The sequence below is a fragment of the Artemia franciscana genome, chromosome 16, assembly GCF_032884065.1.
Source record: "Artemia franciscana chromosome 16, ASM3288406v1, whole genome shotgun sequence".
NCBI classification, from domain to species: Eukaryota; Metazoa; Arthropoda; class Branchiopoda; order Anostraca; family Artemiidae; genus Artemia; species Artemia franciscana.
The window spans coordinates 37,577,134-37,604,830 of NC_088878.1; the positions used below are offsets into that span (position 1 = coordinate 37,577,134).

The window sequence follows — 27,697 nt, forward strand, 5'->3', positions numbered from 1 at the left end:
TAGATTTTAAAATAGTGAGTTTTTTCTTCTTTTTTCCCTTCCTTTAGTTTTTTCTCTTTGTATAAGTATTCTAATTTCCATGTGTTACTCTGTAACTGGCTTCTTTGTTGATTTGCATTGTATTTTTATTCGTGTTTTTTTTTTTAATATATATAAAAAAGTCTGCCTGCATGCATGAAACTCATGAAGATCGCTTTAAATTGCATTAATTTCTGCTATACCCATCACCAATATATGTTGTTTATGTATACAAGGGGAGTGTACATGAGGTGGGAAGTTTCGATGTTGGTTATTGCACTGTTATCAGAAGTGCACTTGTTATTAATATTAATGCCCAACCATCTAAAGACGCCACAGAGGAGACAGAAAACGATTTGCATAACATAAAAGCTGTAAGTGAAGGAGATACAGAAATGAAAGTAAGGTCTAGGTTTAGTCAGATGTAGCAGTCGAATGTGGTAGTCAAATGTAGAAGTCGAAAGTAGTCATATGTAGTAGTCGAAAGTAGTCAGATGTACTGCCGTCTCTGTCAGAGATAGGGACGACAGTACATCCGTAAACAGATGTACACGCCAACAGATGCTAACAGGAATGTATGCAGTAGAGGAGCGGAATCTTTTCAAATGAGCCTAAGACGATTCTTGTTCACGGGGCCAGCCACCCCTAAAATTGTAGATTCTCCCGAATTTCTAGGCGCTTTTTATTCAAATTTCCAAATGTTTGGAGATGCCTTTTTTACCGTTTTCACAGTTGCCCTTTCACTGGGCCTCTCTTATTTTAGTGATTTGCTTTTAAGATTTGATTTATTTTATCCTGAGGACTGTCATCTGTATTTCTTACTCTTTATTTCCTCTTTTTCACTGATGACGGTTGAGCAGAGTTCTCAATCAAAATATTTTCTTTTTCCCTTTTATTTTCTCTTATATTTTTCTTTTTATATATATTTTTGGTTTTCTTTTTATATTTTCTTTTTACGAAACATTTTTGACAGGAATTATCCTCTTTTTTTCTTCGTCACAAAATATGTTCATATAATAATTATGAAGGGAAAAGTTTATGGAACAAAAGAAACTACAAAAAATGTTTGTTATGGAAGAATGTCATTCCAATGGAGGATTTTACCCAGAAAGACTGTTAAAAATTATTAGAAGAATAAGAATAAAAAAGCTGCATAAAATACTTTAGCTTTACCAATTTTTTTACTTTAAATATTTAGTTTCATATTCATCAGCAAACAAAGTATACAAATGAAATATTCTACCATATTTTCTGCTATTTACTCAATCAACATTTTTGCCTCAATCTCATATAAATTCCACAAGAAAACTGTTAAAAATTATTAGAAGAAGAATAAAAAAGATGCATACATACACTTTATCTTAACCATTTTCTTTACTTCAAATAATTAGTTTCATATTCATCAGCATACAAATGAAATATTTTATCACATTTTCTGCTATTTACTCAATTAACATTTTAGCTTCAATTTCACATTAAATTCTACAGAAACACCGTTAAAAATTATTAGAAGAAGAAGAATAAAAAACTGGATACATACACTTTATCTTTACCAGGCTGTTTGATTTTCGAGGCAGGATCAATAGCTTCTAATCGTTGAGTGTCTTTGTTGAGCGGGGGTGGATTTTCAGGTATGGCCGGCTGAATGCCATCTATGGCTAACCAATGGGCTGTTAAAATAAGCAAAAGTATTTTGATATATAAAATCTACAGATAATTATTTTCACTACGCAAACAAAAAAATCATTTATAAACAAACCAACATTACAAATGCTAAATGGCATACTGATGCGCAATGCATATCACCCTTATTAACAAAAAAAGGCGTTGTCGATTGGTAGCAACAGCAACGTTGTTGAAGACGTTACTGTTGATTTATCAGAAAGCACTATACTTTTTGAGGTATATAAAACATACCTTTGTGTTTCCATAAGAAGTATTTAAAAAAATTCATTTCATCTTTTTTTTTGTTTCATCTTCGGTTTACGTTTTGGGTCAATTTTATCACATCATAGTAATTTGTAATTTGACTCAACTATACAACCAGTGCTAGTAAAACACAAAGGGTGGGTTTCAAAGAAATATTATTGATGTACCATATAGATATGGATTTTTATGTATATTTTTTTTTATGTGCAACAGAAACCAAGTTCTTAAGATGTGAGAAAAAGATAATAACTGGCCCCTCTCATATTTGAAAAAAAACAATTATTTGAATTTTTTTCAAACTGTTGAAGAAATAACAAGTATTCTCGAAACATTATATATTTTCAGGAGATAAAATTTTCTAAATTTAAACTTAGATACTATATTTCCACAAATTTTAAAACGGTTCTGGGTAGTCCTGGAATATCAATGGTGTAAGCTACAACTGCAGTCCCATTGTGGGTACCCTTTCTTAACATATTTTCAATGCAAAAAAAAACATTTATTTGAATTTTTGTTCAAACTGTTAAAAAAATAACAAGTGTTTTCGAAACATTATATATTTTCTGAAGATAAAATTTTCTAAATTTCAACTTAGATACTATATTTTCACAAATTTTAAAACGGTTCTGGGTAGTCCTGGAGTATCAATGGTGTACAACTGCAGTCCCAATGTTGGATACCCCTTAATTTAGTTAACTAATTTAGTCAATTAGTGATTGGTTAATTATTAATTAATTAAATTTATAATTAACTATAAACTTAGTTAATTAGTTAACATATTTTCAATGCAAAAAAAAACGATTCTTTTAAAGAGTTTTAAAAAGAGTTTCAAAACAAAAGATCGTTTTAAAGAGTAGGGGGTGGAGGGGGGGTGAAAAAAATTCCTAGACAAAAGAGCTTTTATTTCAAATTCAGGATGGATCACCTGACTCTATACTCATCAATACTTAGCTCGCAAAATGTTGTTAGAGCTCACTTTCTAGGGCTAAAATGAAAGAAAGGTTAAGATGGCTAGGCAACGTTTTATGGGCGAATGACGACAGGTGACTAAAGATAGTAAGTTCTGGTAGATCAAAGAAAGAGAAATGAAAAGAAAACCTGTACAAGCAAATTTGCCAAATTTCTGTTTTTCATCGGCTATTTAATTTATCAATTGGTAAATTTGGGTCTGCTAGGCTGACGTTTCATTCTCAACCTTAATGATAGTGAATGGGTGAATGACGACGTTTTATGGGTGAATGACGACAGGTGACCAAAGATAGTAAGTTCTGGTAGATCAAAGAAAGAGAAATGAAAAGAAAACCTGTACAAGAAAATTTGCCGAATTTCTGTTTTTCATAGGCTATTTAATCTATCAATTGGTAAATTTGGGTCTGCTAGGCTGATGTTTCATTCTCAACCTTAATGATAGTGAATGGGTGAATGACGACGTTTTATGGGTGAATGACGACAGGTGACCAAAGATAGTAAGTTCTGGTAGATCAAAGAAAGAGAAATGAAAAGAAAACCTGTACAAGCAAATTTGCCAAATTTCTGTTTTTCATCGGCTATTTAATCTATCAATTGGTAAATTTGGGTCTGCTAGGCTGACGTTTCATTCTCAACCTTAATGATAGTGAATGGGTGAATGACGACGTTTTATGGGTGAATGACGACAGGTGACCAAAGATAGTAAGTTCTGGTAGATCAAAGAAAGAGAAATGAAAAGAAAACCTGTACAAGCAAATTTGCCAAATTTCTGTTTTTCATCGGCTATTTAATCTATCAATTGGCAAATTTGGGTCTGCTAGGCTGACGTTTCATTCTCAACCTTAATGATAGTGAATGATATGAGACCTCTGCAATAGGAATTTCGTTACAGAAACTCATTGCAGAACAGCAAGAACTCGAAAAAAATATATACCTTGCAGAAGATTCATAATTACGCCTTCACAAATATCCATATGTGATAAGATACTATGGAATGTAACAGGTAGGTCTTCAGACTAAACTATATATGAAGAAATTCAAGAAACAATAAGCACTTTGGTCCGTAAGTCATTGGCGAGTTACACAATGGACAAATATCTTGTTATAAAATTGTATTCTATTATAGATTATAATATATTCTTATATTATAAAATTATAAATCTTATATTATAATCTTATCTAAAATCTTATATTATTTACTCTTATATTATATTATGTACTCTTATATTATAAAATTGATGTCTAGCGTGTTGAAAAAAAAACAAAAAAACAGCAAAATTATTCAGGCTAGATGCACGATATTCTGCACAAAATATTCTTGGAACCATGAGCGGCCAGAGAATTACAAAAATCAAGAAGGATGTTTACTATAAAAAGCGTTCTAAAAAACTTCCAAAGCGTTCTAAAAAACTTCACTCTGAATGTAACTAGTAAAGTAAGTAAGACGGCACTAGACCCTTAAGGTCCAAACCGGCACTGCTGATCTCCTTTAGCCAGGAAGCGCAATGGGGGGCTGGGGCCAACCACCATGTGCTTTCACACCCCTTCATGCTTACCTTCCCCAGATTTCTCTAGGCACCTATTTAAAGCTGGATCGACTCTGGCTGAGCTTACAGGATCACGCCACTGACCCCCGTACCTAACCAAACTAGTCACAACTAGGATTGACCCCGTACCCCTTGGAAAAATAATTCTCGCACCAGCGCGCCAGCCACTTAGCCAGAACAGCACTTGGAATAACATCATACAAGGGCCAAAAGCTCGAGCCGTCAACAATAGAAAGTGGAGGGAGGCCACTGAAAGCCCACATGAAGGCTTTTGCCCAAAAACTTCTCTCTGGCTTTCAACGGATACACAACGATACATTGGTGTTATCTATTTTAATAATATTTAAATAATGTATCCTCTATTTTAATAATATATTTTTACTTTTTGCGCACCTTGGATCTACAGTCACATGTGCCCTTAAAAACAAAGCACAGATGCTTGCAGCATAAGACAAAATTCGGACAAGTTATATTTTCTGATTCTGAAGATCGTTTTTCTACTTGAAAACGTGTCTTATACATAATTTAACTTGTGCATCAGAACCTCGGTCTGGGATCATCTCAGAGATTCAGAGATCTCAGAGATTTTCTCTGCGCCTGAAGCTACGCCTTTTCAAGAGCAATGTTATGCCACTACTACTCTACGAAGCAGAAACATGGCGTCTGAATCAAGAACAAACAAAACGATTATGGCTTTTGGAAACTCGTGTCTTCACAGAATACCGAATATCCACTGGCCACAGAAAAAGGCAAACCAGTTCATCCATGAAATGACGCGACAACCTCCAGCATCCGACATCATCAGAGCCAGAAAGTAGAAATATTGAGGACACGTCATACGTAAGGACAACAATAGACTCCCAAAAGCCACTTTACACTGGGAGCCACTAGGAAATCTTACCCGGGAAGACCCAGAAACACACTGCGCCGGAACTACCAGAGGAAATTCCTACCCACTTCCATTCTACCAGAATGGGAGGACATCACTGCAGCAGCACACCTGGAGGAAAATTGGTGGCTCCTCTTTGATGAGCTAAGGTCTAAGGTAAGGTATCAGTCTCTAAGAATTCTTTTTGTACGCTTAGACCAAATAAATATCTCCTAACTACAAAGCCTTCCACATTGGTAATTGGAGAATTACTCCCTAAAAGGCAATTTTTAGGGATTTGGGCCCCTCCCCCACACAAAGACCCACTAGCCTCCTCTCGATAGTTGATTGCGTAAATATGCAATATTTGATTACCGATAGTATTGCTGCATAAACTACATACGTAAATTTTATCCTCACCTAAAAAAAACACACGAACGCAAAAAGTCTTAAAGACAAAATATAATTGTTCCGTGGTTGAGCGAAAACCTCATTTTCCATCACCATCATCAGTAACAGCAAAATATTTAGAAATTTTACAACGTCAGACATTAATTTTTTCATCAAAGCACCAAGGACATCCAAATAAACACAAGTTTTACTCCCCTGCACTCCTCTTAGATGTAATCATGCCTTATGCTGGGTCTGGAAACCTCCAAGCATAAAAGCATGACATTTTAGATTAGATGCGGTTTTAGGGGAGGGACAGAGGGGAGACTTGCCATGGGCAGGGGAATTATAGAGGCGTAAAATTCCAAATAAATAATCTAATGGCTATAATCATTTTGAATTTTTAAATTTAATTTTTATTAAAATAAAATAGAGAGCCAGTTAATAAATGAAAATAATTAATTAATTATTAATTAATTAACAAAAATAAACAAAAAATCAAAATAATTAAATCACCGCTGTTTAGATTAAGGTCGTTTCGGCTATCCAATGTGGATAACCATCCAGTTACCCATAGGTGACAGCTTAAAGTAGCAGCTGAGCTGTACCAGATCAAGGTAGTACCGACTTGGAGTGATTCTGAGTTTAAGCTCCTCCAGACAATTGTAGGCTATAAGAGTAGCCTACTGTTTAAATCTTTACAGGTATTCTCATTTGAGCCGGAGTGTGCGCCAAAGTAATACTATTGGTAAATCTATGACCCAAACGCTTAAAAACTGTGATTTTTCAAGATTCTCCTTTGGTTCGTTTCAAAATTACGAAGTTGCAAAGTCAATATGACACTTTTCGCCAGTGTTGCCACCCTTAATATTCTCCATATTCTTAAGTGGTTTGTATTAAGGTATTTTTAGCATATTTTATGCTGATTTTAAGCCCCGTTTCTTTTCTAAATTTTGGCACACACTACAACTAAAATCAGATAATTCCGCATGGACGTCTTCTTCATCAAAAAAAGAATTTCTGATTTTTCTGAATTTTTTAAGATGTATAGAGTTATGTGAGTTAGCACAGCCAGTTTCAACTATTCAGATTTTGTTTTCACTGAAAAATTGAGTTTGGAGTAAGAATTATTTATACAAGTTATACAACACGTGACAATGGAGAAAAACAGATGATGGTAGTGTAACCCCCTAGAAACAGTTGGTAGTAATAGCGGTACTGAAAAGGAACAGAACCAACTACTGTGAGAACAAGTAAAAAGATTATGCTGCATAAAGATAATTTTATACAAAGCATAAACACAATTATAAGTAAATATATACGAAGCATAATAAATGTTATAAAAAGTAAACAAATAGTGTTATTATTATTATTTTTATTTATTGAAAACCAGTGTTTGTACAAAAAAAAAAATAAAAAAAAATGAAGGAGCACTGAAAAAAAAAGAAGCAAAATATCAGTATACAACTATGACAAGGTAATTATAGTTCAAGAAGTCCACGCATGTCTTGAAATCTTGTCGCTGTGTTCCTCCGTAAGTTTAGAAAGAGCTATAGTAGGATATGCTATGTGAAGACTGTTGATGAGTTTTGAATTGCGTGTCTAAATTGGATATCTCAGTAGGTGTTTTGCGAAACGGAAAAAAGTAAAGAGGATTATCAATTTATCAACATTTGTAGGAATCTTCTAGAAGAGGGCAATATAGAGGATGTGGGGAAGAGCAACAGTGTTGTAGAGGGTTGCGAGATAATGGCGACTGAAACGAAGCTTAGCAGAGACTATGGAAGCATAGGCAGCTGATATGCGGCCATTGATAACTTCCGTTCGGATATGACGAGTATGAGAAATGGTATTTCCAATAGAATACCAAGATAAACGATTTGATCAGACGGACAGATCTTTCATGAGGAAGTGGGCCTTTCCAGTTAAAAATCACGACGTCGGACTTTGCAGCATTAAATTCAAGACCAGATTTTAAATATACTGTTTGTAGTTTTTGGAAAGTTTCAGAAATTTTCTCCAAAGTTCGGCTAATGTTGGACTCGTAGCTTAGCATACATATAGAATAAAAAATAGAATAGAATAAATTTATTCACTACAATAGCCGGAGCTAGCATTAGCATGTCATGACAAAAATAATTTATACCTTCAAAAACACTCACAGGAAAATTTAAACAAACGTTATATTAATCAAACACATATTAATCAAACATTAAATATTAGTCGCGTCAATATTATTAAAATGACAGGTAAAATATGGGACAAATGATTTACGATATCTCTCAGTACTATAGACTGAACAAGTCAGAAACTGTGGACAATTCTTTTTTATTTGTCGGAGTCTAGTAACTGGTCTTTCAGTTGGGGGGCTCTCAAGGTTGGGTAGTAGACGACAATGAGTTGGGGAATTTAAACAATTTAGTCCAAACCTATATGTTAAGCCATGTCAACGACTATCAAATGAGTCCAAAATGAGTTGTTTCAGTGCATCCTCGTAATTTGATTAGTTTTGTCCAAGTATAATTTTTGCAATTCTTTTTGTATCATCTCAAGTCTATCTGTTTGATCTTTTGTCAATCCTGGATGCCAAGCAGGACATGCATACTCAAGAGAAGGTCTAACATAACTGCAGTATACAGACTTTAAAACCTCAGTTGGTGTACCAAATCTTTTTAGGTTGGAAAATGAATGTAAAAGCGAGGCGCCTTTTTTAGTCAGATAGTCAACGTGCGAATTCCATCTAAAATCATCGTTCAAGAATATCCTAAGTATTTTAACAGTTTTCTTTGTTGGCAGTATGGAATTATGAGAAGAGTGGTTCTTACCCTTTAGGAAGGAAAACGTCCTTCCTTTAAACGTCTTTAAACTTTAAACTTAAGTTTACTTCTTAACTTCTTTAAACTTCAAACTTTACTTTAAACTTCAACTTTAAACTTCTTTAACGTCTTTAAACTTCCTTTAAACGTCCTTCCTTCCTTTCCCACCCTGTTGATTAACAGGGTGTCTACACATCCAATGTCACGTTGAGAGCATAATTGATGTGGAGGCCTGTAGCCTTTTTCTTCAACCTCTTTTATAAACAGTAGTTCACAAAGCTTGCATAGACAGGTTGGAACAGTTATGGGCCTAAAACATGAGCATGGATTGGATGTTTTCCGCTTTTTTGGAATAGGAGAAAGATCTCCCACGCAGAATGTTGACGGAACCATGCCTTTTGTAAAAGTCATCTGCAGCAGTAACGTGAGATTTTCTAATAGTACAGGACTACCATTTTTAATACTTAAAGCGTGAATTCCATCTATGCATCGAGACATTTCTGGCTTAAGGCGCATACTAGAATCAGCCACAGGCGTTATAGATTCTATAAAATCAGAGTCAGAGAATTAATTCAAAAATTGGTAAAGCTCTTCAGAATGTTCGTGTTCGAGTTGGGGGTCTGGTGAGGAGAATTGGGCCTCATAGAAAGAATACCACTCAGATAGAAGAACATCAGCCACGGAAAGGGAGGTTTTGGGGATCCTGGGACGGAGTGTCGGTTATCTTTGATTTTTTTTTTGTGTTGACAGTTCAGTAATTTTCTTGCGGTGGTTTTGAAGTTCCTTAGCAAACTTTTTCTTTGTTGCGATGAGAATGGAATTAACAGGATCCGATCGCGGTCGATCGCATTCAATCCACAGATATAGCCAAAACTTTGCTGAATCACAAGATTGGGAGAGACTTGGATTTTCACGCCACTTGGGAACTGTTCCTGGATGGCGACGCTTCAATGGAACAGCACAAGATTCTGCATATTGTAAAGCGTGACATATCTCGGCACAATAAAAATCAAGGAGAATGCGTTTTTTCTCAGCGTCAGCTGTGAGTGCTTGATTAGCCGGACAAACGGTCCCTTAATCTTAGAAGGGATTTTAGGAACAGTATCCCAATACAGTTCCAGTTTGATTAATGCCCAATTACGTATATACGATGGTTTCGGTGGTTTTGGGTGACTAGTGGGTATTTGAGAAGCTTTATCTGGTGAGAAAGAAAACAACACAGACAGGTGGCAAGATATCAAAATAATCACAAAGAACCTTTGGCTGAGAGACATCTAAGAAGGGAGAAACGACAACGTAGTCTATGTTGGATGTAGTCGAGGAGTTGTGAAGGTATGTGAAATCTTGCTCTTTATCAACAACATACAAATGATTATCGAATATTTCAGCAATCAGAGAAGAACGGGCAGATGGAGCAGTTAGGATACGTTGAAATCTCCAACGATATGCAGAACTAGTAGATATGTACTAGTAGATGTCCAATAGATATGTAGATGTCCAATGTAGAACTACATTGAATATGTAGAACTAGTAGATGTCCAATAGATATGCAGAATTAGTAGATCTAATGCTTGGAATGCTTCCACATAACTTTTCAGAGGCAAGAGCAAAAAGGCACTTGGGCGTATCACTATGGTAATCAACTGGCAAAGAAACATAGGAGATAAATATATTATCAAGTTTAACAGCAAGAAAATAACCACAAGACTCTACAAGAAGCGAACTTATAGCGTAATTCACGTAGGTCACAAGACCACCCGGCGGTCTACCACTTTTCAGAGGCAAGAGCAAAAAGGCACTCAGACATGTCATTATGGTAATCAACTGGCAAAGAAACATAGGAGATAAATATATTATCAAGTTTAACAGTAAGAAAATAACCACAGGACTCTACAAGCAGCGAACTTATAGCGGAATTCACGTAGGTCACAAGACCACCCGGCGGTCTACCATCAGCTCTTTTTTGCTTTGCAGAAGATGCATAGCAAGGGAATTTATCTCTAGTATCCAAAAGACTAAGGCTTAACTGACTTAAAAGATGCTCTTGTAAGCAAATCACATCATGTTTTTACACGAGCTCATCAAGAACTGAAGACTTTCGGACAAGCTTATCGTTAATGTATAGAGTTAAGCACCATATATTGACATTATTACTGACTGTTGGCACTTCGACCATGTAGATTAATCTGAATCTTGGCTGGGAGGTTATTTGGACCTTTCACGCTGTAACAGGTGTAGTCGCCAACCACGGAACATACGAACAACCCACGGAACATACGTCGCCAACCACGGAACAACCCACGGAACATACGTCGCCAACCACGGAACAACCCACGGAACATACGAGCTGTGCAAATGTTTAACGGTTAGATACATGATTGGTAGAGCTAAATCGACCACAAACAGGACCTGATTGGCAGTTGATTGCTATGTGACCTACATCGTGATGCTTATAGCATAGACAGGGAAGGAAAAGAAATTCCTGTGAGGTAGACGTTCATAACCAATGCACACTGATACTTTTAGGAGAAAGTCAAAGTAACTATGAGTCTCGAACTACACTTTAAAGGTGCGGGAAGCGCCACACTGATTTATCTTTGTGCTTCTGGGCATTAGTTTCTAAGGATTGGGGGACTTGCTTAACGACGGCTACGAAGACTGGTCCTTTCATAGAAGCACTCATAGATGACTGAGCGGCTTTCACACTCTCAATATTTCGTCAGTCGCTGATATGGAGCGCACAACAATTTTCCAGTCGTTATTCGATCTGTGTATATGTTACACACAGATAATGTTAGCACAAAGATTATATACTGGAGTAAGATCTGAATATTACTAAGAGCAAAACTTAACTTTTTTAATTCAGAAAAACTTCTGAGGAATTCCGAGGACAGAAAAACTGTGTTGAGGAATTTGCAATATTCATTGTCAAATATTTTACTTTAATTTTATTAGTCACATGTTTGTGGAAAAATTTATCTTCCATTCCCATGAAAATTTTAAAATTTTTTGTAGATGATGTTAAGAAGTAATTCTCAAGTTTTTGAGAATTTATAAGCTACATCAAGAGACAAAATATTTCTAGTACAAAAAAAGGAGGAATAGAAATTTGAAACGATTAATGTTGATGAGAGTTATAACAAAAAAAAACAATAGCGTAGAGCAAAATAAACCATTCCAATAGCCAGACCCTCCCTCCCTGCTCCGTATCCAATTTCAGCAGGGACAAGAACAGGAGCGCCTACATCAGCCAAAATGAGTTCTCATTGAAAAAACAAAAACAAAAAAAAACATGCAAACCTCTTAAATTTGGGTTGATTGGCAATTTAGGTAAAGGACCACTTATTATCTCGGTTAAATCAATTTCTTTCTCTTCTGTGAAGTAAAGTTCTCTTCCTCCACCTGATGCGAATCGGAAAGGAATATGCTCAGCGGCTTCAAAACCATAAATGGGCTGAAAATACAAAGAAGTGGGAAAATGAAACTAAATTAAATGTAATTCTGGGCTTGTTTACAATATTATGGGGGGAGGGTGGGGGTTGGGCTTACAAAGCAGAAATAAGGAATTATTATCAAAAAATATAACCACGTGAGCATACAAACTGACACTTAAGTTAACTATAATACTCTGTCAAAGTGATTATGATTCCATTTTTTTTTAAATATATGCAAAGGGCCTAATCTAATTGTTTGTCTTACTATCAAGACAGTCTGGATAGTGTGGCCAAAACGTTCAGTATAAAAAACAACTCTAGTAGAAAGGCCACCATATACTGAAGATAATTTCTTAACCACATTGGCCTGCCATAAGATATAAAAAGAAAACAATCAAAAATGGAGTTTTAAATAACAAATGAAAATAGTGATTGTTCACAAAAGGTTCCCAATATTCAATTTCAGTACCAGGAGTCAAATGACATTTTAGGCGACCCAAGTTATGCTTTAGCAGTATCCTTTCCAAAACCAATAGACATACTCATTTAGTAATAAGACATGTATCGTATTATGGAGAAATACCTATTCGCTCCTTCATCAGTTTTCCTGCACAGCTGAATATAATACCAAAACGTCAACCTCTGATGGAGGATTAATATTTTTCTCGTATAGACAGAAGGTATTAATAGGAACGACATACACAAATGGACATACCAAAACCTACATTTAGCAATAAGACATGTATCGTATTCTGGAGAAATACTTATTTGCCCCTTCAGCAGTTTACATGCACAGCTGAAGATGATACCGAAACTTCAATCTCTGATGGAAAATTAATATTTTTCTTGTATAAACTGAAGGTATTAACAGGAACGATAGACACAAATGGACATACCCAAACCTACATTTAGCAATGAAACATATTATGAAAAATATTATGAGATTGTTGAAGAAGAGAGACGGTTGTTCTCTCAAAATATTCGCTTTCAGCATTTTCTCTTCAGTATTTTCATTTGGCCTTTAAAAACCTCATTTTTGGTCATTTTCTTTCTTTACACCATATACTGATAAAAAGTAATAATACAAATTATTACATGAATGAAAACTGGAATGATGAAATAAAAGCTAAGCCCAAGTCTTTTACTTTAAACAGCAAAACTGAGCTTATACTTTAAGGAAAGTTACATAAAAAAAAATGCTCTCTATGTAGTTTTTGGAATGTTAAAGTTTTGACACAGCAAACTTTTTTCGTAAATTAGGAGAAAGTGAGTCCACAATGAGTCCTTAATTTTTTCCACTCCTATACTTAAGTCAGTTAACTTTGTCAGGCACCCAAGTGCTTGCTTACAATTCAGAAATTGATTTACTCAATAAAAACCAGGACTGTGGAGTCGGTTATAAGTTAGAACACTCCAATTCTAGATATTTTCAATATACCGACTCCATTCAGCAAACATTTGCTAAAACTCCAGCTCCAAAACTCCTCAGCCCTATTTTAAAGCTGCATTTAATTAGACTTATGAGTTATAACTGACTCCGATTTCAGGCACTGTCGCATATTGCAAGGAAATGCTAATTCTCATTTTCGTGAGGCCAGATTGGCCAGATTTTGAGACCAGATTTCGTGACCAGATTGGCTCTCCAAAAAAGAAGGACATAAAGGACTTCAATCTCAATGAAGGTAATTCTTAGGCAACTTTTTCGAATGGCCTCTATTCAGCCAGGACAGAGGACGCCCCCGACGACACCCTACGACACAGCTACCAGGCTAACCATGCAAATCTCAATGCCTCAATCCGACCTGAATGGGAAGATGTCTGGGCAGCCGCAGCAATGAGGGATGACTGGCGACTCTTCTTGGATACGTTAAGCGCCTCTGAAGGCACAGAAGGATTTAAGGTAAGGTGTTCTTTCTTGCTTCAAGTGACAATGATCCCTCTTCACAGCTTGTTACCATGAACTGTTTGACCTAGATTCACTTGTCCTCACTTAAATTCAAACAAAGATAAGGAAGCTATGTTTATTCCTCTTCCCACACATGAGAGCTACACGAGCTACATGAGAAGCCACATATGTGTAGTCCACGTTTTTTATTCTTTCAGCTCAATTATGTTCACTGAACTTAAAGTAACTAGACAAAATATAGATTTTGTTTGGTTTAAACCTCAACTGAGGAGTTGCTGTAAAAAAAATCTACAGATAAAGGAAGTAGGAGGACCTAGCCGGGGGCACAACTCAGACATTTTAATAGGGGGGGGAAGAGGGGTCCATTTCTGGATAGTCAGGAGCCAGAAGCTACATATTAATTTTTTCTCTAAATTATTGGGGCAACTGCCCCTTATCCCCCCCCCTAACAAAGCCTGTGGACATAGTGCAATTGCATTTTCTTTGTCATTCAAAGCAGGAATAAGAGTCTTGAATAACATATGAAGAGTCAAGATTCTCAATATTTAATATCTATCAGTATCTTAAATGCTATGTTCTCTCCCCTTACCATACCTATAAACTTTCCATACCATCTTGAATAGTGAAAGTCATTTATCTGTACTCATGTTATTCTATTTTTCAGCTCAATTATATTCACTCAACTTAAAAATAACTAGGTAAAAGAATCAATTTTGTTTGCTTTAAACCTTAATTAAGGAATTGTAATGCAGTCAATCTACAGATAAACAAAAGAGGTCACAAGATAAACGAAAACAGTCTACAGATAAACGAAAGATTTAATTTTTTACTATTCAATGCAGAAAAGAAAATCCTGAATAAGACTTTAAAAGTCAATTGTTTGATGTTTTTAGCCTGTTTTGAACAAATTATCAATATTCTCTCCCTGCTGTGTCTTCAATAGTCAAAGCAACACATCTGGAGTCCAGATATTATATGCTTTCAGCTCAATTATATTTACTCAACTTAAACTAACTTCATAAAAATTTGAATTTTGTTTGGATTAAACCTCCAAGCAAAATTCATATTGCATTTCCTGTGTCATTCAATACAAAAAAAATATGAATAAGACATTAAAAGTTAAGACTCCTTGAAATTTTATACCTCAGCATTTTTGTTTTTGACCAAATTGTCAATATCCTCTCCCCACACTGCCTTCAATAATCAAAGAAAAATCATCTACAATTCAGACATCATATGCTTTCAGCTCCTTTATATTCACCTACGAAATCAAGAAAGGAAATAATAAATGAAAAGAGAAAAATCAAATAGGTGAAAAAACAAGGATTTTGTCAGCCAGTAGCAAAATCTGAAAGATGAAAATCAAGCAAATTTTTTGACAAGGACCTCTGCCAAGTCGTCCTCAGTGCTCAAAAAAGAAAATAAAAGAGAAAAGAAAAAGGAAAAAAACAACAAAAAACAACAACAAAATCTAACCTTCTGAAGTGAACTATGCAAGAGGAGAGAAGACACCCAATGCAAACAAGATAAAAGTATTAATTTATTAGGTTTATACCTTGATTAAGGACTTTTCTTAGTAAATCTGCAGATAAGGGGAAAAGGAGAGGGCGGTACCTAGAAAAATTTCGTTCTTTCACCATTCAATGTAGAAAGAATTATGAAAAAAAATAATCAAGATTGATATTTTTACCTCAATATTTTTTGTTTTCAGTGAATTATCAATATCTTGAATACTAAGTTCTCTCCTTTTCCCATGCTTCAGAAATTTTATACTATCTTGAATAATCCATTTCAATTTAAAAGTCACATCTTCAGCCAACTCCCGTGCACAATCTTCCTGCAGTCCAGATATTCCTATGCTTTCTGCCATTATCTTTATACTTTCTGGAGAAAGAGATGAACATGTTGCACTGTCTTGTTCATTGGGGTTCATTTAATCTTCACAAAAAAACCTGTAATACACTCAGGACAATTAATACACTACAATCTAGACAGGGAGCATAAAATATCCTCCAATAAGCCCCTCTAGAATATTGGATGAGATAATATTTAGTTGAAAGAATCTATCACAAGCTCAATCATAGTGAATTTACTTCTTGTGTGAAATTGTAAAAAAAAAGGCATAGGAAATGCAAAAAGAGGAAGGAAATTTTGCTCCATTACAAATTAATAATGAATAGGCTACAATCAGGACAGTCCAGATATTCCTATGCTTTCTGCCATTATCTTTATACTTTCTGGAGAAAGAGATGAACATGTTGCACTTTCGTGTTCATTGGGGTTCATTTAATCTTCACAAATAAACCTGTAATACAGGAAAATTAATAGGCTACAATCTAGACAGGGAGCATAAAATATCCTCCAATAAGCCCCTCTAGAATATTGGATGAGATAATATTTAGTTGAAAGAATCTATCACAAGCTCAATCACAGTGAATTTACTTCTTGTGTGAAGTTTAAAAAAAAAGGCATAGGAAATGCAAAAAGAGGAAGGAAATTTTGCTCCATTACAAATTAATAATGAATAGGCTACAATCAGGACAGTCCAGATATTCCTATGCTTTCTGCCATTATCTTTATACTTTCTGGAGAAAGAGATGAACATGTTGCACTGTCGTGTTCATTGGGGTTCATTTGATCTTCACAAATAAACCTGTAATACAGGAAAATTAATAGGCTACAATCTAGACAGGGAGCATGAAATATCCTCCAATAAGCCCCTCTAGAATATTGGATGAGATAATATTTAGTTGAAAGAATCTATCACAAGCTCAATCACAGTGAATTTACTTCTTGTGTGAAGTTTAAAAAAAAGGCATAGGAAATGCAAAAAGAGGAAGGAAATTTTGCTCCATTACAAATTAATAATGAATAGGCTACAATCAGGACAGTCCAGATATTCCTATGCTTTCTGCCATTATCTTTATACTTTCTGGAGAAAGAGATGAACATGTTGCACTGTCGTGTTCATTGGGGTTCATTTAATCTTCACAAATAAACCTGTAATACAGGAAAATTAATAGGCTACAATCTAGACAGGGAGCATGAAATATCCTCCAATAAGCCCCTCTAGAATATTGGATGAGATAATATTTAGTTGAAAGAATCTATCACAAGCTCAATCACAGTGAATTTACTTCTTGTGTGAAGTTTAAAAAAAAAGGCATAGGAAATGCAAAAAGAGGAAGGAAATTTTGCTCCATTACAAATTAATAATGAATAGGCTACAATCAGGACAGTCCAGATATTCCTATGCTTTCTGCCATTATCTTTATACTTTCTGGAGAAAGAGATGAACATGTTGCACTGTCGTGTTCATTGGGGTTCATTTAATCTTCACAAAAAAACCTGTAATACACTCAGGAAAATTAATAGGCTACAATCTAGACAGGGAGCATAAAATATCCTCCAATAAGCCCCTCTAGAATATTGGATGAGATAATATTTAGTTGAAAGAATCTATCACAAGCTCAATCACAGTGAATTTACTTCTTGTGTGAAGTTTAAAAAAAAAGGCATAGGAAATGTAAAAAGAGGAAGGAAATTTTGCTCCATTACAAATTAATAATGAATAGGCTACAATCAGGACAGTCCAGATATTCCTATGCTTTCTGCCATTATCTTTATACTTTCTGGAGAAAGAGATGAACATGTTGCACTGTCTTGTTCATTGGGGTTCATTTAATCTTCACAAAAAAACCTGTAATACACTCAGGACAATTAATACACTACAATCTAGACAGGGAGCATAAAATATCCTCCAATAAGCCCCTCTAGAATATTGGATGAGATAATATTTAGTTGAAAGAATCTATCACAAGCTCAATCACAGTGAATTTACTTCTTGTGTGAAGTTTAAAAAAAAAGGCATAGGAAATGCAAAAAGAGGAAGGAAATTTTGCTCCATTACAAATTAATAATGAATAGGCTACAATCAGGACAGTCCAGATATTCCTATGCTTTCTGCCATTATCTTTATACTTTCTGGAGAAAGAGATGAACATGTTGCACTGTCGTGTTCATTGGGGTTCATTTAATCTTCACAAATAAACCTGTAATACAGGAAAATTAATAGGCTACAATCTAGACAGGGAGCATAAAATATCCTCCAATAAGCCCCTCTAGAATATTGGATGAGATAATATTTAGTTGAAAGAATCTATCACAAGCTCAATCACAGTGAATTTACTTCTTGTGTGAAGTTTAAAAAAAAAGGCATAGGAAATGCAAAAAGAGGAAGGAAATTTTGCTCCATTACAAATTAATAATGAATAGGCTACAATCAGGACAGTCCAGATATTCCTATGCTTTCTGCCATTATCTTTATACTTTCTGGAGAAAGAGATGAACATGTTGCACTTTCGTGTTCATTGGGGTTCATTTAATCTTCACAAATAAACCTGTAATACAGGAAAATTAATAGGCTACAATCTAGACAGGGAGCATAAAATATCCTCCAATAAGCCCCTCTAGAATATTGGATGAGATAATATTTAGTTGAAAGAATCTATCACAAGCTCAATCACAGTGAATTTACTTCTTGTGTGAAGTTTAAAAAAAAAGGCATAGGAAATGCAAAAAGAGGAAGGAAATTTTGCTCCATTACAAATTAATAATGAATAGGCTACAATCAGGACAGTCCAGATATTCCTATGCTTTCTGCCATTATCTTTATACTTTCTGGAGAAAGAGATGAACATGTTGCACTGTCGTGTTCATTGGGGTTCATTTGATCTTCACAAATAAACCTGTAATACAGGAAAATTAATAGGCTACAATCTAGACAGGGAGCATGAAATATCCTCCAATAAGCCCCTCTAGAATATTGGATGAGATAATATTTAGTTGAAAGAATCTATCACAAGCTCAATCACAGTGAATTTACTTCTTGTGTGAAGTTTAAAAAAAAGGCATAGGAAATGCAAAAAGAGGAAGGAAATTTTGCTCCATTACAAATTAATAATGAATAGGCTACAATCTAGACAGTCTAGATATTTCTATGCTTTCTGCTATTATTTTTATACTTTCTGGAGAAAGAGATGAACATGTTGCACTGTCTTGTTTATTGGGGTTCATTTAATCTTCACAAAAACCTGTAATACACGCAGGAAAATTAATAGGCTACAATGTAGACAGGGATCATAAAATATCCTCCAATAAGCCCCTCTAGAATATTGGATGAGATAATATTTAGTTGAAAGAATCTATCAAAAGCTCAATCATAGTGAATTTACTTCTTGTGTGAAGTTTAAAAAAAAAGGCATAGGAAATGCAAAAAGAGGAAGGAAATTTTGGTCCATTTCAAATTAATAATTAATAGGCTACAATCTAGACAGTCTAGATATTTCTATGCTTTCTGCTATTATTTTTATACTTTCTGGAGAAAGAGATGAACATGTTGCACTGTCTTGTTTGGGCTATATTCATGGTGCTAAGCACAGACTGAGTGGCTGGCCAAGTTTCAGCTCTGCAAAGAAGCACAGATCCCACCGAAGCATTGTATATGTACATCTTGAACCTATGGCTGATAGAAAGTTTCCTCCAAAGGGCACTTAGTCTCCTCACTACTGCTGAGGCTTTGGCAATTTGGTGCATTAGATCTTTAAGGATTGATCCGTCATTTGAGAGGATAGAGCCAAGGTATGTAAATTCCTCAACAATCTCAGTTGGTTTGTCACCAACCATTAGGACTGGCAGGGGATGCAGCAAGTTATGGGGTTCAACAAACATCACTTTTGTCTTCTGCCAACTAATTGACAGCCTAATCTTTAAGGCTTCGTCAACGAGGATTTGTAGGGCTTCTGTGAGCTTTGATGGTGAATCAGAGACAAGAGTAAGGTAATCGGCTTAGTCAGTGTCTGAAAGTACTCTATCACTGTAATGCAACCCAACTGGAGGCGGTTTATGGTCCAAGTCATAATGTAGTCAATGACACAATTAAATAGTTCTGGGGCAGCAGCACAACCCTGACTCCAGTTTTGATTTCAAAAGATAAGCTGCATCTGCCATTGAGTTGCATGCAGCTCTCAGTCCCTTTGTGGAGCTGCTCAAAAAGGTTGCAGTACTTTGCTGGTAGTCCTGTTGTTTCCAGTATGAGCCAGAGTGATTGCTGGTCAACAGAATCAAAAGCAGCCTTGAAATCCACAAAGGCAACATACACTTTTCGTTGAAATTCCATATGCTTTTTGTTGAAATTCTCAAGTCTTTTCTATCAGCTGCCACTCTAGAATATTGGATGAGATAATATTTAGTTGAAAGAATCTATCACAAACTCAATTACAGTGAATTTGCTCTTGTGTCAAGTTGTGTAAAAAAAAAAGCATAGGATATGCAAAAAGAGGGAGGAAATTAAAACATATCAATCTGCTTATTCAACATATCAATTATGTAAGAGTTTTGCTACATGGCCAAGCTTTGCTATAGGTGAAGCCAATTCTGATAATTTCTTATTCCAAGAGAGAACATAAAAATAAATAACAAAAACATCAGTTATTACAGATATTTTATTTTCTTGAGTATGTCATCAAAGAAATACATAGTCATATTTAAGCTTTATTAGAGGGCAACTATTGTTTGCTGGTAGATGGCATGTGTGTTTGTAACATGGCCATAAATTTTCTGGAATTGGGTTTATATTTTGTTAGAGTGTTATAAAATAAAAGTAGCCTATTAAATGCTCATTATTAAAGGCTCAGCAATGTGTTCTAAATATAGACAGAAATATGTGAGCAGGTTTTCTTAAACTTGGGTCCTCTGATTGTGACACTGCTTTCCCAAATTCATATACAGATTATGCCAATCTGTGATGAAATTTGAGACATTGGAGTTTACTTTGGATAAGAAAATGATGGAAATTTTTGTAGTTAAATTGTGTTTAAAAATCTGAATTTTTAGAACAAAACTAAAGTTTTAAATAATATTTAAATAGTATTAGTAAAAATTATATTTTTCCTTGTAGTGCTTGGTTGAGGATTACAGATGCTTCATTATATCAGTTAAGAACATATAATCCAGTTAACATATTATATCAGTTAAGCCATTTATAATCCATTCATCATCCTTTAATTTTGGTTAACGTTTTTCTTTTTATTTGAGATAATTTTTACTCATGGCTTATATTTTTTGTCTCAAGACATTAGTAGTAGGTATATGTTTTGGCTGTCTCTAATCTGTCCTCAATATCTTTGAAGATGCCAAACCAGACTATCAGACCCAAGGTGTGAGTCTACAAATAAGATGAAAGGACTTTAGAAACTACTATTAGCAACATGGCACAGCTCACAGCCACTTGGGGCCACTACAGCACAAAGTCTTGTCAGTTGCTTTGCTGTATTTACCTCAAAGGTTACCACCCTCCTGGACATTAAAATCTTGCAATGATACATGGCTCTATAATTGAGATAATACTGTAATTATAGTATCTGACTGATTTATTTTTACTTACTAAAGAAGAAAGATTTTTTTTTACTCCAACACAGAACACAGGATTTACTGAACAGGATATTTTACTGAATTACTGAACAGAGAATTTACTGAACAGGATCTTTTACTGAAGAACACAGGATTTTACTTTTGGAACCTTCCTTCCCCATAGCTCTATCAAAGTGTGAAAGATAAATTAGATATCTCCATCTTCTGTTCAGTACATGAGTTGATGGAAGAAGCAGGAGGAGTTGAAACTCATACCCAGTAACTACCCTAAGTCTACAAAGAAAAAGATAACTAAAACATAGCTATATGCTGAGATTAGACCCCAAAGAGCCCTCAAGGAGATTTGAAAGAATATTTATACACAATAAGGATTTCTTTTTTGCTTACAAATGAGACAAGAGCACTTAAAAACATAAATAAACAAACAGTTGGTCTCAATATAGTACATATCTATAAATAGATGGATAAAGATACTCTTATAATATTTGACTGCTTCAGAGTACATTCTGTGAGTTAAATCACAACACTGATGAAAATATCTAAATAGCTCTTAGTTTTTCTTAATCTTTTTCAACCAATTTTAAAAACATCTAAAAGGAGGAATTCAGTGGACTACAAGAATTTGGTGAATCTCAAAAGAGGGGAAGTCCCTCAAGGTTTTTTTTTTTAATTGTAAACATAAATAAATGAAATCATCAATATCAAATGGGACTGACTCATCAATAACTATGATATGATGATACTCTTATCAAATTTTGCCTGAAAAGTAACCAAAATTCTTCTTGGATGATCTAAAAGATTGCCATTCTTTGTGTAAATAATAGTTTCAGTGAAATCTCAATAATAGCAATAAGTTTGATGTCTTCAGTATAGAGGCCTTAACAGTATAGTGAAGAAAAAAAATGCTATAATATTGCATGGTTTTCTATAATCCTTTTTTGCCCAGTCTTTATATCTAGGCTGAGTTATTCAATCCTTAATTACACCTGGCCTGTTTACCACTGTGTCATCTTTGAGGAATTGTTAGAAAGAAAACAAACAAGAGCTAAGAGCTCATATGGCACTTGTGACGAGGTCGGAAGAGCCGAGAGCTCATATGGTACGAGGTCGGAAGAGCCAAGAGCTCATTTGGACGAGGTCGGAAGAGCCGAGAGCTCATATGGTACGAGGTCGGAAGAGCCAAGAGCCAAGAGCTCATTTGGCACTTGTGAGAAGGTCAGAACCTAAAGTTAAACTTTATAGCACAAGATCCTTCTAAATATCAAATTTCATTAAGATCTGGTCACCCTTTCGTAAGTTACAAATACCCTCAATTTTCAAAATTACCTCCCCCCTCCCAATTCCACCAAAGAGAGCAGATCCGGTCCAGTTATGTCAGTCACGTATCTTAGACAGGTTTCTATTCTTCCCATCCAGTTTTATCCTGATCTCACGGCTTTAAGTATTTTCTAAGATTTCCGGTCCCCCCAACTGCCCCCCCCCAATTACGTTTGATCCGGTTGAGATTTAAAATAAGATATCAGAGTTACGAGTTCCTTCTAAATATGAAGTTTCATGAAGATCCGATCACTCCTTCGTAAGTTAAAAATACGTTATTTTTCTTATTTTTCAGAATTACCCCCCCCCCCCCCGCAATTGAGCGGATCCGTTCCAATTATGTAAATTACGTATGCAAGACTTTTGCTTATTTTTCCAACCAAGTTTCATCCCAATCCCTCCAATCTAAGCGTTTCCCATCATTTTAGGTCTCCCCACCCCAAACTTCCCCCAATGTCACCAGATCCGGTCAGGATTTAAAATAAGAGCTTTGAGCCACGATATCCTTCTAAAAATCAAATTTCATGGAGATCCAATCACCCGTTTGTAAGTTAAAAATACCTCATTTTTTCTAATTTTTCAGAATTAACCCCCCCCCCCCCCAACTACCCAAAAGAGAGCGGATCCGTTCCGTTTATGTCAATCATCTATCTAGGACTTGTGTTTATTTTTCCCACCATGTTTCATCCCGATCCCTCCACTCTAAGTGTTTTCCAAGTTTTAGGTTCCCCCTCCCAACTCCCCGCCCCCATCACAAGATCTGGTCGGGATTTAAAATAAGAGCTCTAAGACACGATATCCTTCTAAACATCAAATTTCATTGAGATCCGATCACCCGTTCGCAAGTTGAAAATACCTCATTTTTCTAATTTTTAAGACTTACTCCCCCCCCCCCCCAACTACCCCAAAGAGAACAAATAAGTTCCGATTATGTCAATCATGTATCTAGGACTTTCGCTTATTTTTCCCATCAAGTTTCATCCCAATCCCTCTACTCTAAGTGTTTTCCAAGATTTTAGGTTTCCCCCCTCCAACTCCCCCCAATGTCATCAGACCCAGTCGGGATTTAAAATTAGAGCTCTGAGACACAATATCATTCCAAACATCAAATTTCATTAAGATCCAATCACCTGCTCATAAGTTAAAAATACTTCATTTTTTCTATTTTTCCAAATTAACCGGCCCCTACTCCCCCCCCCCCAGATGGTCAAATCGGGAAAACGACTATTTCTAATTTAATCTGGTCCGGTCCCTGATACGCTTGCCAAATTTCATCGTCCTAGCTTACCTGGAAGTGCCTAAAGTAGCAAAACCGGGACTTTAGGTTTTCCCCCTCCGACTCCCCCCAATGTCATCAGATCCGGTCGGGATTTAAAATAAGAGCTCTAAGACACAATATCATTCCAAACATGAAATTTTATTAAGATCCAAATACCCGCTGATAAGTTAAAAATACTTCATTTTTTCTATTTTTTGCAAATTAACCGGGCCCCCACTCCCCCCCAGATGGTCAAATCGGGAAAACGACTATTTCTAATTTAATCTGGTGCGGTCCCTGATACGCTTGCCAAATTTCATCGTCCTAGCTTACCTGGAAGTGCCTAAAGTAGCAAAACCAGGACAGACTGACAGACCGACAGACAGACAGACCGACAGAATTGGCGACTGCTATATGTCACTTGGTTAATACCAAGTGCCATAAAAAGATACAGAAAAAAGGCAGCCCAAAAGATGCCTAGGAAATATTTCTAATTAGGATCAAGCCCTTTATATCTCCATTCTTTGCAGAGCCAATCTGGTCACCTTGAGAAAAGGAGAACAAAAACTTCCTTACACTTCACCAATAGTGCTCTCCATAACTACTACTACTTACAATTCACCACAACACTAAGCCACCTGAGGCCAAAACAGCTATGCACACTTTACTGCCATTCCAATCTATTCAAATCCTTCCTCTTTACACCTCCCAGGAAGTTCAAACTTCCCTTAAACTTTTCTTTATAATATCCTCCCGCCCCAACTGAGAACAACTTGCTGTTTGCAAAGGTAAATGAAGCTTACCACTTCATCAATCTTTTTGTTACCCAATGTCAGCTTTTCATCTTCATTTATTCCTAGCCTTAGCAACTTTTTAACAGTAATTTTCTTAACAATAATAAACAATAAAAAAAGGTCTTCTTAACAATAATTTTCAAGCCTATTCTAGAATACTGAAATAACAAAACCTCTAAAAGGTCATAAATTTTGGTCATGGTTTCATCTAGGATGCTTAAATCATCAACATAATCTAAGTCCAGGAAGTTTTTACTTCCCTATTTGATGTTCTCCCATTGCCTTTGCTGTGTTCATTAAGACATTGTCTCCCCTGTTCTGCTTCAACATAATTCCTTACCCTTATAAGGTTTGCTGCAGAGAACCATAGAAGTCTTTTTCCTTTATATAGCTGAATGTTCATTAAATGAATCTACTCTCTCCCCTCTCATTCTAATTTCATCATTCATTGTGTAGAATTTAACTAATTTTGGACATTCTAACCTACTTGTGCAGTCTATAAGTTTGATCATTTTATGTGTAACACATTACAGCCCAGCATTTAAAATCAATGTGAAGATAGGCATAAATGAGTTGGCATAATACTTGAAAATTTGGATAATAATAGTAGACTAAGAGACATGAAATATTATTCAATGAGACATTAATTGGTTTTGCATTTTAAAAATTATTAATAGCCTATTTAAGGACTGACAGGGAGGGGCATTTTCAAAAAATTAACCACAATATTAGGAAAGAGCAAGGTCAAACACAGCAGATTTACAAGTCTAGGCTTTAGATTTATCCACCATGGGAAAAGGGGTGAGGATATCATAAAGCAATAGCTTAAACTTTCAAGACCAAGATAGGCTATGTAACTAGCCCACAATCATTGTTAAATATTGTAGTTTTCAGAATTTTTCAAGGGCTTAGTTCAAATGTGCTCTTGATTCTAGCAATTAATGAACACTGAGATTAATGAACTGGAGATTAGGTTGGTTCAGTGTTCAACAAATTTACAGTTGGCAGGCCTACAGCCAAGATTAATAATAGACTAAAACAGTATGTGTTCAAGTTTATTCACCTTTTATTCCAAATTAATTTTTATAAATTGTCTGAGTTCCTTATAGCTTTTAAATACCAATACCAATAAATACCAATTAGCCTGCTACAATTTCTTTTAATTCTTTATTTAATTCTTACAATTTTATACCAGCGTTGCAAACATTTCGAAATAAACCATATCAGTCTTCCGACTAAAGTTGAACTGTAAGAGATTAATTTGTACCACAGGCAAAATGTATCAAACAGTTCGTGGTAAAGAACTGTAGTAAGGAGCGACAGCTACATCAAAAGAATCGCATTTTAATGCTGATTTTAAATATATAAGTTTCATCAAGTTTAGTCTTACCCATCAAAAGTTACAAGCCTGAGAAAATTTGCGTTATTTTAGAAAATAGGGGGAAACACCCCCTAAAAGTCATAGAACCTTAACGAAAATCACACCATTAGATTCAGCGTATCAGAGAACCCTAGTGTAGAAGTTTCAAGCTCCTATCTACAAAAATGTGGAATTTTATATTTTTTGCCAGAAGGCAGATCACGGATGCGTGTTTATTTGTTTGTTTGTTGTTTTTTCCCCCAGGGGTGTTCGTATCGACCCAGTTGTCCTAGAATGTTGCAAGAGGGCTCATTCTAACGGAAATGAAAAGTTCTAGTGCCCTTTTTAAGTGACCAGAAAAATTGGAGGGCACCTAGGCCCCCTCCCACGCTAATTATTTTCCCAAAGTCAACGGATTAAAATTCTGAGATAGCCATTTTATTCAGCGTAGTCAAAAAACCTTATGACTATGTCTTTGGGGACGACTTACTCCCACACAGTCCCTGTGGGAGGGATTACAAGTTCAAAACTTCGACAAGTGCTTACATACAGTAACGGTTATTGGGAAGTGTACAGGCGTTTTCAGGAGGATTGTTTGGTTGGAGACAGGGGTTGAGAAGAGGGGGACATGCTGGGGGAACTTTCCATCGAGGAATTTGTCATGGGGGAAGAAAATTTTCATGAAGGGAGCGCAGGATTTACTAGCATTACTTAAAAAAAAAACAATGAAAAATAAATATGAATTTTTTTTTCACGATGGAAGTAAGCAGCAGCATTAAAACTTAAAACGAACAGAAATTATTACCCATGTGAGGGGCTCACCTCCTCCTAATACCTCGCTCTTTACGCTAAAGTATTTTTAGCATTTTCAACTATTTATTCTGCGGCTTTTGTGATTCAGGGGTCATTCTTAATGTTTTGGGACAAAATTTAAGCTTTAGTGTAAAGAGCAAGGTACTGAAGAGGGGGCGAACCCCCTTATATATGTAATAAAAACATGAGAATACAAAGGTTCTTTACGTAAGCTAATTTATAAGTTACGTATATCTTTTACTAATAAAAAGATTCGTAAAAAATTAAAAGTTCTAGTTGCCTTTTTAATTAACCGAAAATCGGAGGGCAACTAGGATTCCTCCCCCGCTCTTTTTTTCTCAAAATCATTCGATCAAAATTATGAGAAAGCCATTTAGCCAAAAAAAATAAATATACAAATTTCGATTTAATTATTCCTCTGCGGAGAGCCAAAATCAAAACATGCATTGATTCAAAAACGTTCAGAAATTAAATAAAAAAACAAGTTTTTTAAATGAAAGTAAGGAGCGACATTAAAACTTAAAACGAACAGAAATTACTCCGTATATGAAAGGGGCTTTTCCTTCTCAACGCCCCGCTCTTTACGCAAAAGTTTTTTACTGTTTCAAAATGTAGAGTTAAGAGAAAGAGTCAAACTTTAGTGCAAAGAGGGGGGCGTTGAGAAGGAAAAGCCCCTTTCATATACGGAGTAATTTCTGTTCGTTTTAAGTTTTAATGTCGCTCCTTACTTTCATTTAAAAAACTTGTTTTTTTTTATTTTTTAATAAAGACGCCATACTAAAATAATTTTATAGCACCAGTCAATTAGGTGATTTTGCTCTTCTATGCTTAGTTTCTCAGGCATTTA

The 27,697-nt window shown here is 35.4% G+C and overlaps 1 protein-coding gene across 3 annotated transcripts in view; it reads right to left on the bottom strand.

Moving 5' to 3' along the window:
- Positions 1-25,870, bottom strand: part of LOC136037414 (transcription initiation factor TFIID subunit 6-like) — a 70,094-nt gene extending 44,224 nt beyond the window's left edge. Inside the window, exons 1-4 of one of the 3 annotated variants that reach the window (XM_065720174.1) lie at positions 25,814-25,870; positions 15,568-15,829; positions 11,838-11,991; positions 1,559-1,688 (exon numbers count right to left, since the gene is read on the bottom strand). In XM_065720174.1, coding sequence (XP_065576246.1) covers positions 1,559-1,688; positions 11,838-11,991; positions 15,568-15,810 — 527 coding nt within the window. In that variant the 5' untranslated portion in view covers positions 15,811-15,829; positions 25,814-25,870. Of the gene's footprint in view, positions 1-1,558; positions 1,689-11,837; positions 11,992-15,567; positions 15,834-25,740 lie in introns of those variants that run through there. The other 2 variants (XM_065720173.1, XM_065720172.1) reach the window with 2 other exon arrangements.
- Positions 25,871-27,697: the final 1,827 nt, after the last annotated feature.